The sequence below is a fragment of the Uranotaenia lowii genome, chromosome 2, assembly GCF_029784155.1.
Source record: "Uranotaenia lowii strain MFRU-FL chromosome 2, ASM2978415v1, whole genome shotgun sequence".
Taxonomy (NCBI): Eukaryota; Metazoa; Arthropoda; class Insecta; order Diptera; family Culicidae; genus Uranotaenia; species Uranotaenia lowii.
The window spans coordinates 341,646,436-341,662,945 of NC_073692.1; the positions used below are offsets into that span (position 1 = coordinate 341,646,436).

General features: G+C 33.2%; 1 protein-coding gene across 2 annotated transcripts in view; it reads right to left on the reverse strand.

Annotated features, from left to right (window-relative positions):
- The window catches only part of LOC129743911 (long-chain fatty acid transport protein 4), an 83,163-nt gene that overhangs the window by 20,120 nt on the left and 46,533 nt on the right, over positions 1–16,510 (reverse strand). For both annotated transcript variants that reach the window (XM_055736149.1, XM_055736148.1), the window contains exon 3: positions 8,554–8,942. In XM_055736149.1, the coding sequence (XP_055592124.1) occupies positions 8,554–8,942 (389 nt within the window). The remainder of the gene's footprint in view (positions 1–8,553; positions 8,943–16,510) is intronic.

Genomic DNA, 16,510 nt, shown 5'->3' on the forward strand with positions numbered 1-16,510 from the left:
TAATCGTAAATAAGTGATGAAACATCCTTTTATCGCAACATTTGTTCAATTTTATACTCAGCTTTTCACATCTCATCCGATTGTTGAAGTATGTGTGTGATAGAACTCAAAAGCTTTCTAAAGATTTATGTATTAAATACAAACAATATTAGAAAATCTAGATTTTACAAATTTTGAACGATTGTTGTTGAAATTCGCGCTGAATGCGCCTAATTAATGCAATTAACTTTACTAAATATTTAAAGGCTCTGTTCAAGGTCCTGAGCATAACTCATTTGTTTTGCCGTTTTCAGCAATGAGTTTGAAGATTCATAACAAAATATACCCATTTTGTACTGTCAAAACATCTTCAATAGCTCTCATTCCTATTTTTTGTGTAACTGTAAAAACTTCAATTAAATTTCATCTCTAAAGATTTTCAAGTTAAAAAAATATTTTTTTACGGAAATAACAGAAACTTAGCCTTCCATAGTTGTTCGCAAAATATCCGTTCAAATTTATTTCTTACTTCAAGAAATATATCCAATTTTCACTTTGATTTGCTGAATCTTATTTTCTTATTTAATTTTTGGCATTTCGGCGAGTTGTGAAAATTCAAGGTAGAATATTTAGAAAGAACATGAAAGTATTATAGGTGGAAAGATCAAAGCTAGAGCGCTTTGGGTAGAAGAAATTGAATAGTTGGTGAAAATGTGAGCAGGGCTTTTGTTGTGTGAACAGCTTTTGAACTACTTGCGTGATTCTTTGCCGCGCGCCGTTTCAATGTTGATAGGAAGCGATGAAGAAACCCATCGCATTCCTACCCACATTGAAACACGGACGGGTCGAACACATGTGAGATTGTGTCCGACCCGTCCGCTGCTGTGAGCGCTGCTTGGGTGATTTTTTGCCCGGTCGGACACAATCTCACATGTGTTCGACCCGTCCGTGTTTCAATGTGGGTAGGAATGCGATGGGTTTCTTCATCGCTTCCTATCAACATTGAAACGGCGCGCGGCAAAGAATCACGCAAGTAGTTCAAAAGCTGTTCACACAACAAAAGCCCTGCTCACATTTTCACCAACTATTCAATTTCTTCTACCCAAAGCGCTCTAGCTTTGATCTTTCCACCTATAATACTTTCATGTTCTTTCTAAATATTCTACCTTGAATTTTCACAACTCGCCGAAATGCCAAAAATTAAATAAGAATATATCCCAGCGGCGATTAAAATAAGATAACTGAATCTTATTTTGAAAGAATCGATTCTCTAAACTCAAATTTTGGATTTTTTTATTTTAAAAATTCAATTTTTTAGAACCTATATTTGAATGATTATTTGAATGTGCGCGTTAAAGCACTTAGCAATTTTAATTCTAATTAATAATTTTTGAGTATTTAGTTAACTATAGTGCTCCAACTAAACTGTTCATTATAGAGCTGAGCTCCTAATTCAATACACTAATGTAACATAAATAATAAAATATAGACATATTAAGCAAAAGGCCGGAAAAGAAACTACCTTCTTCTACGCTAGATTATCTAGTTTTGAGTATAGTTAATATTAGTGTATCAATGATTTTTTAGTTTTTTTGCGGAAGCTTCTTCTTCTGTAAGAAAATTGGCCACTTAAGGCCCAACTTTAGATTGCTTTGATTGCTGAATTCTCGACTTATACATAAATTTTACATTTAATTTGTATGGATGCATTCGTTCCAGTCCCGTGCGAAAGATTCGTCCAATGGGGGGAGGGAGGTGGTAGGGATCTGAAATTAGAATTTAGCAAGAAATGATTTCGATATTAAAAATGCACACTAAAGTAGGAAATTGTCTCTAAAACCATTTCCTTACTCATGACTATCACACAAACTCGAAGAGATAATAAGTTTTACTGATACGCTTCAATATAATTCATAATCAAAGTTGAAAATCAATGATATTTTCGGTAAATTATTTATAAATTTTTCAAAAATATTATCCTTATTTTGAACTGGAAACTTTTAGTCTATATTTTCAAAACACCAGAAAATTAATGCGAATCAAAATTTCCAATAAAATCAAAATTTAAAGCGTCGTACATAAGAATTAATGCACAGATAGAGGATACATAAAATAAAACACTCGATTTAAAACGAAATTGAATCCGAAAATGAAAATTAATTTCATATCGTGTTTAAATTAACCATGCCTAAAAGTAGTTTATAGTAGTGATAATAATTGTTATTTATATATTATTGTAATTTACATTAATTTTCTTCATTTTCAATTGACGGGTTGATTGAATAGTTCCTCGGTAATATTTTATAATATGAAAATATTCAATAACTTTATAAAATAAGAATTTTTAAATTGGAAAACAAAATGAATTTTGAACTTTACGGAATTGATTCAAAACACAATAATAGATGATGATTGGATTTCATTTGATGAAAAAAGAGAAAATTTAAATCTATTTCAAGAACGCCAGTGATTTAAGTCAGAGATTAAGTCTTTTTTTAAATTTAGATCCTCTCAGTAAAGGGTGATACGGTCTAAATTTGGTCAAGGGAAAAAGCGTGTAAATTGGTGAAATCGATTACCTACTTAAAAAATCAAATTAAATTTCTTTTTCAAGTTTAATATAGTATAAAATTCAGGAAAAATACCCAGTTAGGCTTCCGCTTTTCCAAATCCGAATTGCCGGGCCTTACGCTTAACCCCTGCCATAAGATTTTGTACAGCCACCTTCTTCGCCGCAGAAAGCCAGTTTGCCTTGAACTGCTGCTCGTCCTTAGCAGTTTTTTGGTCTTCTTTAGGTTCCGCTTGACAATAGCCCAGTAATTCTCAATTGGGCGGGGCTCTGGCGTGTTGGGAGGGTTCTTGTCCTTGGGATCCACCTGCACGTTGTTGGCGGCGTACCACTCCATGGCTTTTTACCGTAATGGCAAGATGCCAAATCCGGCCAAAACAGTACGGAACAACCGTTTTTTTTTTTAGGAAAGGCAGCAGACGTTTATTCAAACACTCTTTCACGTAAATTTCTTGGTTGACAGTCCCGGAAACTATGAAAATGCTGCTTTTCAAGCCACAGGTACAGATGGCTTGCCAAACCAGATACTTCTTCACGAACTTTGACAGTTTCACGCGCCTGAAAATATCTGCTCCCTTTCCCCTTCCTTTTGCCGTATAAAACTCCTGTCCCGGAAGCTGCTTGTTGTCGGCTTTGACGTAGGTTTTGTCGTCCATTACCACGCAGTCAAACTTCATTAGCATCGTCGTGTACAGCCTCCGAGATCGCGCTTTGGTCGTCGTATTTTGTTTATCATCACGATTTGGAGTCACTACTTTCTAGTAAGTCGATAGTCCGGCTCGTTTTTTGGCTCGATGCACGGTTGTAGACGATACATCCAGCTTATTTGCAGCATCTCGGAGAGAGAGGTTGGGATTTCGCTTGAAACTAGGGGAGGAGCGGGCTATATGCGCCTATTAAGCAGAACACTGATTTAATCAAATATCACATCGAATATGTGTACAAAAACTATATACACGTGTGCAGGCATCTGTTTTCTATACATTGGAGTAATTTTTATGTTAAAATTTTCTTCTGTTTCCAAGAAAATGATTTTATTATAAGTGTTGTCTAAAATGCCGAAACTCAAACCGTGCGGGCTAAATGCGCCTATTTATGTTTTGAACAAAATTTCTTTTTTTGGGCAATATTTACGAATAATTTCATTGGAAATGCTAGGAAGTAATAATTTCCGTACGACAAGGCTGAAGTTTTATAAAAATCTATGTATATTATAATTTTATGGAATAAAACAAAAGTTAGGATTGCCATACTATGGAGGTAGTTCATCCAAGAGAAAAACTTTATCAAATCTGTTTTTAGATCTTCAATTCTCTCTTAAGATGTTATTCAGAGCTTAGATTTGAAGGTGCAATGATAAAAAACATTTATTTATTCTATTTAACCTGTTATTTTAGGATGGAGGCGTTTTACAAACATGATGGGGGCATACAAAAACACTCTATTATTCCACTATATAATCATTATTAAACCTCCACAAAAGCTGAAATATGCTTAATTTCTTAAGTTCATTTAAGTAAGAGACAAAAACCCTCCTAGTTTTTGTTTTAAGCTTCTTTACGTATAATTTTTAAAAGTCGAAATATTACATCAAAATGTATCAAAACCTTGTATGATTTTTTAAATTTTTTTGAGTTTGTAAATTCATTAAATTCTTTCTTGCCTTATGTTCTAAGCGTATCACCCTCAAAATGCATTGGTCAGATAAGCTGCCTAGTCAGCCATTTCATCAAACAGCCGTAGGGTCATTTAACCCGATAGGCCCATTTAGGAAACCTTTCCCCTACCGGCAACTCTCTTTGTCGTCTCAGCGGCTTCCGGTTTACGATTTCATCCCGATCCAGACTTCCTGACTGTCGCTAAACGTCCCCAAACACTTTAATTACATTTGTAACGATTGATTTGGCAACTTTTAGCGATTTTGCCAGCTTTGCGTGCGAGTAGCTCGGATTTTCGCGGTGCGCGAGCAAAATTTTGATACGCTGCTCTTCTTCCTTGGACGGCATTTTGACAACAGAAGAGTGAATTCCAAAATCAAAATAGGAGCAACATTCTACACACACACACCTTCAAAATAAGGGGTGTTCAGGTTTTTTAAATGCAAAATTGAAAGAAATACGTCAAGTTGATATTGACCAAATTTTGACCGTATCACCCTTTAATCAAAATAAATTACTAAGAATGTTCATTTTTGATTGAAGTTAACAACAATAGCTTTATATATTTTTTTAAAAAAAAGTTCAAATTTGAAGTTGATAAAAATGAAAATAATAAATTCCAAGTTTTGAAGTGAATATTGAAAGCACAAAGCAAATCCCATTTAAGTTATCGAAATAGGGGTAGGCTTAATAGCGGCACGTTATCTCTACATACGGGAAAAATGGTTCCTTGAGTCAGCTTCAAAATTGCTACTTTGAACTTCTTATAGGTTTTCTCAAAAACGTGATTTTTTTTTAAACGAACGCACACATATAGGATCTCAGTGAAACTTCATGTTTCTTTGAAGAGATCTAAATTCTACTTAAGACTAAAGCGTACATCTTTCAAGGATATAATGGCTAGCATCTTACTAATGCTAACACCACCAGCCCACAGAAAGAGTACTATGTATGCCGTGACCGAGACTCGATCTCATGACCTCTGGTTTAGAAGACTGAAACGCTATCCCTAAGCCACGGTCGGCGGCAAAATTTAAAATTAAAAAAGTGAAACGTTTATTAATTTTCAAGCGTAACACACATTAAAATTTGCATTTCTGAATATTTTGTTGCAGTCACTAGAACTATTGAATATAAACTAAGTTATTTTTTGCTATAAATTAAGATTTATGGGCTTCCAAGAAGGTTATGTTTTAAGAATACCAAAAGTTATTATTTAAAATCGAAGACACACTTATTTAAAACATTTCCAAAAATGTTATTAGTTCTTTTATAAAATTCGGTAAATTTATTTGAAAACTATAAAAAAAAATACGATAATATTTTATGATATCTGATATGTGATGAAAATGCATCTAATCAAATTCTACTTGCTAATTTTCAATATCTAACCATTTCCTCTAACTTTTTAGCCGCCTATAAATTTCATAATCTTGAAATGTTCTTACTAAAAGAACATAACTTGCTCATTAAAATATAATATGAAGATGAAAGAGATAAGTTTTTAGCATTATAGAGCGATTTTTTTACAATAAAAACGACTTAATTAAACAATTTTAAATAATAAATGAAGGTTAAGCATTTTGATGCCTACGGTTTAATATTTTAAAAAGTTTTGAAAATTTTGGAGTTTGTTTGACATCACTAAATAAAATTAAAAAAAAGTTATATTTTCTTTTAACAAAATTTAAAATCTGCAAATCGATTTGATATTTGCTTTAAAAAATATTTAAAGTTTGATTTAATTAATACTTCTTTAAAAATTGTTAAAAATTCATCATATTACAGAATTAGAGAAAAAACAGATTAAACATTTTCATGACTTTTTCACAGAAGTTGAAATTGCCTGCGGTCTTGGGGAAAGGTGATAAACACTTAGTAGGAATAACTTATTCCTACTTTAAAAAGTTTCAGGGCACCCAAATTAATCAAAATAAGCTCGTTAATCTGTAAATCGTAGAAAAAATCTCCATGGGGGGGGGGGAGTCTTCCCCCTCTTCACACGGCCTTGATTCGTTAAGGAATGACTTTTAAAATCCTCAGAGGTCCTATGTGGTTCAATACATTTGATTTATTCCTATCAAGTTCCTACCAGTTGTTAGATTTGTTGTGGTTGCTTGATTAGTTTTTAGAAATGTTAAAATTTTGTACCATTTCTATGAAATCTCCTTCTTCCAGAAAAGAGATTCCTCTCAAACTTGCGCTAAAATAACAACAAATTGGGATCCATTTGCATAATTATTTAAAGGGGTTTGCAGATATTCAGGTAACATTTGTATGGAAGCCCCTCATTCATGTGAGGGGAGGGATCTCAAAACATCATTTAACGTTTCAACGGTCCTGAAAACCTGACATGAAAATTTTCACTCCGATTGACTGAGAGCTTCCAAGGGAATAGGGGAAATCAGCTAAACAAAGTTATCTAAATCAAATTTCACAACATCTAGATGAAAAAAAGTGACATCAAATTAAAGATTTTTATCATATGAACAACTTTTTAGTTTGAAGTAGGATTTGATTTGAAAAAGTTATGAGGTTTTGACCATCGATTAATCAGGTCTGCCCCACTGTGCGTCGTCACGTTACGCTTGTTTTCTTGAATAACTTCGGAATTGCAAGTCGGAAAAAGACAAAATTGAGCTCGTTGCAAGGTCCAAGATATTCTTTAAAAATACAGTACCGTTCATAATTGTATAGAAATTGGAAGCAAGCGCACTGTCACTTCGACTTTGAACTTCCATAACTCATTACTCTGATGATATTTTTTGATCAAATTTTTTGCGTTAGATAGATCAACTATCACACTATTATAACACAAAATTTGAGCTTTCTGGAGTTTGTGTGGCTTGAGAAACAGTAATTCTACGAAAATCGGACTTTTTGGACTTTTCTCATTCAAACAGCAATATCTCTAAAACTACGCAACATTTTTTATTGAAAATTTGCACAGTGATTGTTGAGATATGAAGCTAGCATGTCTGAATTTTTCGAAAGGTTCTATCGATGAGATCAAAAGTTACGCGAGGTGCAATATTTCGGGCATGAACCTTGAAATGCGATTTCTATAGAATTTTGGACGATTCATGAGAACAATATTGTTTCCTCCACCAATCAGACAAAAAATGTCTAGCAAAAGCAATGAAGAAAAGAAAAAATGGAATAAATGATCCATTTGTGTTTTTAAATCAGAATCTCGCGATATTGTTGTGATTTTTCGGTTGAAATAGATTTACTGGTTGTTAAACAGAGAATGTGATTTTCCTATGGAAATAAACGTCCAAAATTCTATAGAAATCGCATTTCAAGGTTCATGCCTGAAATATTGCACCTCGCGTAACTTTTGATCTCATCGATAGAACTTTTCGAAAAATTCAGACATGCTAGCTTCATATCTCAACAATCACTGTGAAAATTTTCAATAAAAAATGTTGCGTAACTTCAGAGATATTGCAGTTTGATTGAGAAAAGTCCAAAAAGTCCGATTTTCGTAGAATTACTGTTTCTCAGGCCACACAAATTCCAGAAAGCTCAAATTTTGTGATATAATAGTGTGATAGTTGATCTATCTAACGCAAAAAATTTGATTAAAAAGTATCATCAGAGTAAAAAGTTATGGAAGTTCAAAGTCGAAATGACAGTGCGCTTGTTTCCAATTTCTATACAATTATGAACGGTACTGTATGTTTCTATAGTTTGTTGGCGTTCTTCGGCTAAATTATGGAAAAACCCTGTCGAAAAGTCGATGGAATGGAAATAAATTATCTTGTTCTGGCACAACTGTTTTGTGTACCAAGAATGATGAAAAAAATGGAAATTTTGCAAGCACCCAGTATTGTTCTAAATTTCAGCTTGATATGGGCACCGGTTTTCTTTTTGTAATGTGAGAGCATTTTTTTATGAAAATTATGCAACCCAACAGATTTACCAAAAATGAATTAAATCAAACTTATTGTAAGAAGCACAACAGCAGACTATTCAAAAAAGATATTTGTTGACCTCCGAAGAACAGCCGCTTATAAGTTCAACATGTGCTGCGACGTGAAATCTATCACAACCAGATGTTTGCCCAAGAATTTTCACTTCTATTATCTTCCTCTCAAAGCCGGACAAGAGCAAAGCCTTCAAGACAGGACACAGCTCTCGAAATAACATCCTATTGGGTATAATCGACAGCTTCGCTTTAGACCTGATTGACGGATACTATTTGTACTTTGTTGGTCCGAGAGACTAGAATAGGTATAGGTTGGTTTGAGCATTTTCGAACCAAGGAAGATGAGTTCAAAATACTTGCCGCCCACCTTCTTTCAAATTTTCCCACCCCGAAACAACTTTCAACTAACCACTCACCTTCCGCCAGTTCCGAGCTAACAATGATGGCCTTAGAATTGGCCACAGTAATCGAGTGTTTCAGCGTCTCCCGCCTAAGATTGGTATTGATGAGAGCTGTCACGACGCCCAGTTTGGCCAGGCCGAGCCAGATGCAGGGATACTCGGGACGGGTTTCCATCATCAGAGCCACCGTGTCGCCTTTCGAGAATCCTTTCGAGTGGAAATAGACAGCGATACGGTCCGACAGCTCTTTCACCTCCCGGAACGTCAGGCGGCGATCGTCCATCAGCAGGGCCGCCTTGGAAGGATGCCGGGCAGCGACCTCCTCGAATATTCTCGGAACGGAACGGAACCGTTTGCTAAGCCGGTGGATGGCGAGGTTCAGCCGGAGGAAACATACGGCAGCACTGGAACGAAACGACGAGATAAGAGCAACGAATTTCAATTAGTGGAACATGGTTACGAAGGTAGCTGAAACTTTCATTATTTCGCAATGGAATTGATTTGATGTTTGAAGAAAACTGATATGGATGTCAATATTGTTTATTGATACCAGTATTTTCATACGATAAAATAGTCCAAGGAATTGTTCGGACGAAAAAAAAGCAATTGAAAAATGTAGAGTAGAAATCATTATCAGTTTGTGTGCACTGTCTGAAATTTTCTTGAAATGCATGAAGGAAGTCAACGGATGGAATGATTTTTCATTTCTTACTTATCTACCTTTTAAGATTATATTTTATCCTAAAACTGTTCTAGACTTAAAAATCAATATGACAGTATTGGAAGATAAACGGCGTGTTATTTTTACAAATTGCAATTGTATACGTTTTGTTTCTCAACCGATCTTTTTGGATACTTTATAATGTAGCTAAAATATGAATCTCAGTCAAGATCCAGCAACAATCATTTATTTCAACGTTATTCAAAGTCGAAGAAAAAAGGCACCGTTCAGAGAACATCCTGTAGATCAGCTATCAATACTCAATTCAAACTCCATTCAACTTGTCTTCACACAGTATACAATCAGGAACACATACAATATAATGCAAACTAGGTACAACACATGAAATATATTTCTGAAGTAAGAAAAAAAGAAACTTTCAAAAATAAAATATATTAGTTAACCCTTGAAGAAGGAAGATCAAAGACCGAAACGTCGAGCAAAGTGTAAAACTCTGTTATTTGCTCCCTAAAGACTAAAATGCAAATTAGAAAATAAAGAACCAAAAATATCAGTCGTTAAAAAATAACCAAAAAAAAACATAGGTAGTTTATAAAAAAAAAACCTGAAGTTAGGAGCTCTATGTTGTACTCATACATTCATTGAATGTAAGATGATGTAAAATCCATTTTTTTAAATCAATCAACCGTCAAAGTTGTTTGTTTTGATTCGGTTATAGTCGTTTTAACCAAGGTTTTCAGAAACACAAGGTTCTCCGACTTTCACAGTAAATTTGCGAAGAGCGCGCGAGGCGCTCAATGAGTTTGTTTACAAACAAAGAATTTTAACTGAAATAGGGAATTTGACAAACGGTTATACCTCTTTTATATACACACCTTGGTTTTAACATCTTCGTGTCATTCGCGATTTGATGTCAACGATGCATTCAGCAGACTGTAATTGAAAAACTTTCCCGGTTCAACTGTGTTCAATGTTCACTTTTGGGCTTGAACTGCCAACTGAGCTGTATCACCAGCTCAACCGTCGAAATTGTTTCAGTTATGGTATAGAAATGTTTAAGCATTTTTTGAAAAGATAAATTCAAGTTCGCACACCACGAAAAAAACATGCAAGCATTCGCCTTAATTTTTGTAGATTTAAAGCTTCGTTCTTTAAGAAAAAGGCAGTTAGGAATAGGTGTATTTTAAAACCATTCGTTTGATCAAAAACTTTATGAGAAGGAAATGAAGGTTATCTTATGGTCATTCATATACAAATAAATATTTATCGTTGTTTGTAAGAAATATCCTTATTTTACTCTTGGTATCTCCCTTTAGTGAACGCAAACTTTTTCATACTTTGTATCGGTCAGTTTTTCTCACCAATACCTCGTCTAATCAGTATTTTAGGTGACTGCACCCTTTTACTTAAAATCCCAATCTTTTACAACTCAATATTTTCCTTTTGAGAAGAACAGGGAACAATTGGGTTTATGGGTTAAGCTGCTTTGAAATGACCGGATTTTATTATTTTTCTGTCAATAAAACACATTTCCGCGGGAATGTTAGCTGAGCTGACGAAATATGACCAAAACATTATAAGATTATCATAAAAATGAAATAAATGTTAAATTGGTTAAACGAGACCGTAGAATGCAAAGTGAAAAAAACGAGAATACTCTTTTTAGGCTTTCGAAATCAGCGAAAACAAGAGCTTTTGTCACAAAAACTCTAGCTTTCTCACCACAGAAGCAGATTCTGGCCAATCATGATATCTTTTACAAAATTACTGCATATACAAATTTTTAACGACATTCTTGGCAGTATTTTAACCATTTTTCATCAAAATGGCCATAGATTTTTTTTTTTTAAAAACAATATTGTAACATTCGTAATTGCATAACGAATGTTTTTGAAGGAAATTGTGTGAAATTTTTAAGCTTCTTTTCGTGTATCGTTAATATTTATGAAACGGGTTAAATTTAAATACTGGAACTATAGGCATAAATAGTACATACTTTTCATAATCAACACAACTCTGTCACAGTTTTCCATGTCCAATCTCAAGGATCGTAGCTATAATCAAAATTAGGTGTCCTGTTTCTAAAAAAAAAAAATACCTTTATTTTATCACATTTTTGCTAAGCATCACAGCGATAATGTAATTTCTTCACAAAACCCGTTACCTAAGAATAAAAATAATATGAAAAATCTAACATTGAAACAAACTTTAAAACAATATTGTGTATCAAATTTTAAAAATACAATTATCAATAAATTTACCAAATTACGTCCACTTTTTGATCCACTATTCAAAATTTCTCTGCTGTGACCAAAACTACTTTGTAGGTTGATTGACGGTTGGTTAATGGATTGAAAAGTAGAATATTAACACCAGCTTCTCTATATTATTTGTGGTCATGATAAAAAAAAATTAATAAAAATACGCACATGCAGCACACAGTATCAGTTTCAATATAAACTAAGTATATTTTCAATTGAGCATTTGATAGCTGATCTACAGTTTTTTGAGTCCGTGTATCGTTTTTTTTTGCTTCGACTCAAAATACTGAAAAAATTAAAAAAAAAAAGTTGCTTGATACCGTCTGAAACCCATAATTTATTAACGTTTCAAAGTTTTAAAACTATATATTTAAACAGAACTAATTAGGAAGTTTTTTTTAAGCGTTTATAAATAGTTATAATGCAAAATGAAAGATTTCATAAATTTCTTTTTATGCGCCTGAAATAATTACAAGCCGTCAAACTTCCAAAAGTGTCACTCTTTAGACTTAATAAGGTCTTTATTTAGAAACGTTATTGAAGACCAACAATCTTATTTGACTACATTTACATCTTGTTAACTTCCACAAACTTTCATATTTTCCAATCGGAAGAATGAAAAAACAACTCTAAAAATTCAACCTTTCTGCTATCTCAAAAAAAAATCGCCAACTTCCTATATAACCAAAATCAAAAACGTCTATAACTTATTTACAATAATTAAATGCTCATTTTCGATTATGATTCTTAGCTCAATATTGTTGAGTTGTTCAACTCAACGATGCTCAAAATGGAATGTTTGAACATAAAAAAACATGACCTTCCGTGAAGAAATTAAAAAGGTACAAAACACACAAGAAAATCGCTCCTATATGAGAGTGACTGCTGAAAAATATCCCTCCAAGACTGAAATTGATTGAGGACAATCTTTAACTTGAACTCCACAGAGCACCTTTGAAGGTAGTTGAAGATCGTTAAAAGATACAAAATTCTCAGGAACGATAGGGAACTGAAAAAAGGAAAAAGGATTACTTCATCTCCAGAATTTTTTAACATCATTTAATAAGCTTCGCGACGCCCAAATGCACTCGTGAATTATAAAAGTAATATTTTTTTCCTGAGAAACTCTTATACAGGGTTGCAACGTGAAAGTGTTACTCTTAGTTAATTGCCTAGAACTCAAACCATTTATAATTTCTCTTCGAAATCAATTTCAATACCATCTATAATTAGTAAAATTACAAACTAAGTACTTGAGATCAAATTTTTCACCTTAGTTTTTGATGTGTTTGATAACGGTCCGTAGATGCATTACGAAGTTTTTGCAAACCGTAGGCAAGACTTAGTTCGGTACTACGTCCCAAATCTTCCCCAAACGTTTTTAAATGTGTTCAACCCCCAATGCTTAACGTTCGTCTAACTTCCTTCGCATTTGTCTCCAGGTATTTAAGTCTTGGGGGTTCAAATGCTGGGTTCAAATGCTTTAATGCTTTAAATGCGCTGGTGCTGTATTATGTTGAAAGCAAAAACTGTATTCGATAAAAAGCATAATGGGTAGTGCAAGGATGCAAATAGCTTTTGAAAATGTGTTGAAAGTAATCCTTCCGTGTTTTTTTTCCACACCACTATCAATTAATAGCACTAGTATAAGGTTGCCAGAATTTTTTCAGCACGTATCCGGGCCGGACAAACCGAGCAATTTTTATATAAAAACAAAAACCTGGCAAAATCCGGGCATTCGTTTTCAAATTGACGACCATAAATCCAGACAATATCCGTGCAAATTTTGTCAAAACTCTGAAATTCGTCAACAAAAATAAAGGAAAAAAAAAGAAAAAAAATTATTTTCATCAAAACTTATCGATACATTTTGAACCGTATTTTAGGCTTCCAAAAAACCTTTCATGATTATTTTTATGAAACTTGCTCTAAAAATTTTGTTTTGGAGGTGTTTGTTGTTTTTTTTTTTTTTCGTTTGATTTGCCACATAAAGTGAATAAATCCAGGCAAAATCCGGGCATTTTTTAATGAAATCCGGGCAACCGGGCTGGGCCGGACTGTTCTTAAATTTAGTATTAAATATCCGGGCAAACCCTGTTAAAACCGGGCAATCTGGCAACCTTACACTAGTAGTAATAGCCATTTTCCTTTCGTCGATATACTTCTCCAAACCATCACAGATGACGTATTTTTATTTTGCTCGACTGCTTTAAACGGCTGGTATATCGAAGAAATTTGTTCCATGAAAACAACTTTCCGCCAGAAAAAAAAGATGTGATCTGCGTACGTTTTCAGCAAAAACCGAGATCTACAAATGAACCGTCATTAAACACCAAGGTAAAAAATTTGAACTCAAGTATTTAGCTTGTAGTTTTACTACTTATAGATGATATTGAAATTGATTTCGATGAGAAATAATAAATGGTTTGATTTCTATACAATAAAACTCAGTGAATAACTTTCACGGTGCCACCCTGTACAATTTTCGAATATTTTTATGATGTGTTCAAATTATTTATACAAATGTTCACATGTCCACATGTTTCTTTTAATTAGCATCAAAAGTTATGTTTAGAAAGCTTTAAGCCTCATTTACTACTTAAGAAAACAAAATGGATGTACGGTCAATTTTGCGACTAGTCAGAAAAAAAAATTGAAAATTCAGTTTCAAAATAAACTGAAATAAAATTCTAGAGTCAGTTACTAAAAATAACGTCAATGAGTCGGAATCATTGGTTTGAAATTTCAATGTCTACGGTAGGTTTGGTAGATCTGGATCGATCCTTGGAAGATCAAACTCAGATTTTTTTATTTTAAAGATCGATTCTTCGACCTGAAATTTAATCGGTTAGATCGGTAATTTAGGATTCTATCTTTTGATCTTTTCTCTCGTTGAGCCGGAGATATTTATATCTAGTTTTGAGAACCGATTGGGTTTCTAACAGTGCAATCTATTTGGCAACTTGTTGGAATCGATAATCAGAATTAAATTGCCTTGCGTTGAATTTTTGTTTGCAGATTTTGACATATTTAGTACATTAGATCGTGTGGGAACCAAGGTTCCGATACTTGTTCATGATTGATCCAATATAGGCGATACTTCCAAAGCCCCCTCAAATTGTATTACAATTCTCTTCCTTTGCTGTGTGAAAAGAGAGGATGTTGCGCGACATTTAATGTTAGCATCATCAGAGGGAATCGTTGCGTTGCGTGTTTCACAGTCGAAACAAATCCTATCCCATCCACACGAATTGATTGTTTGCCCACAGGCCAAATCTCTGTTTGATGTATCAGTTGCTAAAAGAACTGAAAAGAGGAAATTGTTGGCTTGTTGCGTTCGCTTGCGAATATCTTCAAGTCAAATTTGAAAGTGAAGCATTCGAGAGCGAACGCTCTCTTTAACTCGCTCATATGCAGATCACAAATGTCGAGTCTTGCGGGTATGTCATGTTTTTGCGGGAACGCGTGTTTTTTCAACAACTTTTGTCTGTCGTTGCTTGAAGCTTCAAGATAATAATGTAACTATTTCACCGGAAATAGGCAGCGAAAAATTTCATATAAAATTGAAGCGTGGGTTATGGAAAATGTGTTAATTGAGGATTGTAAAAATAAAAAAAAAAAATATGCTCGAGGAATAACGTAATAAAATGTAGTCTTATGCACTGTTTAACGTTTTAAACAGTCAATATTTTGAAAATGCTTTTTTCACATTTTGATAAGCAGATTTTTTGCGTTTCATCATTAACCATTCATCATTAATCATTTATCCAGATTGACAATTGCCTCTATTCACAAGGGGATAGAAATAGAACATTTGAAAATTGAAAGTAAAGATTTTATTTAATTTTCTTTTTTTTATGTTGTTGAAGTAATATAGTGTACAGAATGATTTCTAAACAAAAAAAGTGGGTGTAACCGATCAGAGTTAGGCAAAATGTCACGAAAAACTTCAGACTCAAATTCTACAGCCAATTCAAATGTTAGAACCTAAACATTTGGTATCATCTGATAACGATTATACCAGTTCAGAATTGAGTTGATTATTATTTTAATTTATGTTGAATTTAATTATTTATTAATCGATTGAAAGGAACTGAAGTTCATTTGATAATTTTTATCAAATTTTCAGATTTTAAATTGTGTGTTTGAAAGTATTTTAATTTGGAAATTTTGATTCTATTTTTAATTCTGAAGCCTAATATGAGCTGCTGTTTCTAGATATTGATAGTGATTTATTATTGCCAAAAACTTTTATTTGAAAACTTTGATAAAAAAAAACATTGTTAAATTGTCTTGGTCATTATCTTGATTTCAAATTCTTAGTTTTTATTGAGTAAACATTTGTAAAATTTATTTTTGTGTTAAGGCTGAGTCTTCAATTTTTGCAAATTTTGATAAGGGATTTTTAAAATATATAGTAGTCTTTTAAGATTATTTATGACCATCTTCAAGGCCTCAAAAAATAAATTTATTAAAAATCTATAGTTTTTTAATGTTTTTCCAGTGCATCACAGTACACATGTATTTAAAGTTAAAGCAACACCATGTTTAATACTAAAAAGGTAAAAAAATCTGAAAAGTTTGTCGCAATTTTCCTACACTAACAAGAATTTAAGAATAAAAAATACCTTTTTTGGCTTCAACAGCCAGGTACCATGTGAACTGAAATCAGTTTAGATTTACTTTATCATCCAACTCTTAAATACTCCATATCAATATAAAAATAAATCAGATATCCGAAAAATATTCCCAGAAATTCGATCTTTACTCAAAAATTGCTATTAGAAATAACATAAGATCTCGACCTTTTTTGCCTTTCTAACAGAAAGGTTTGGTTATCGGTCGATTTGAGAGATCATTAATTATGGGTCTTAGACATACCTTTATAGGTACCTATCGACTCAGCTCGACGAGTTCTGTTGATGTCCGTGGATTTGTATGTGCCATTTTAAAAATGTCTAGAACGTTTTTGCGAAACTGGGCTGCACAATTAAAATGATTTTAGTCTCAAAAGAATGCATTTTTTTTT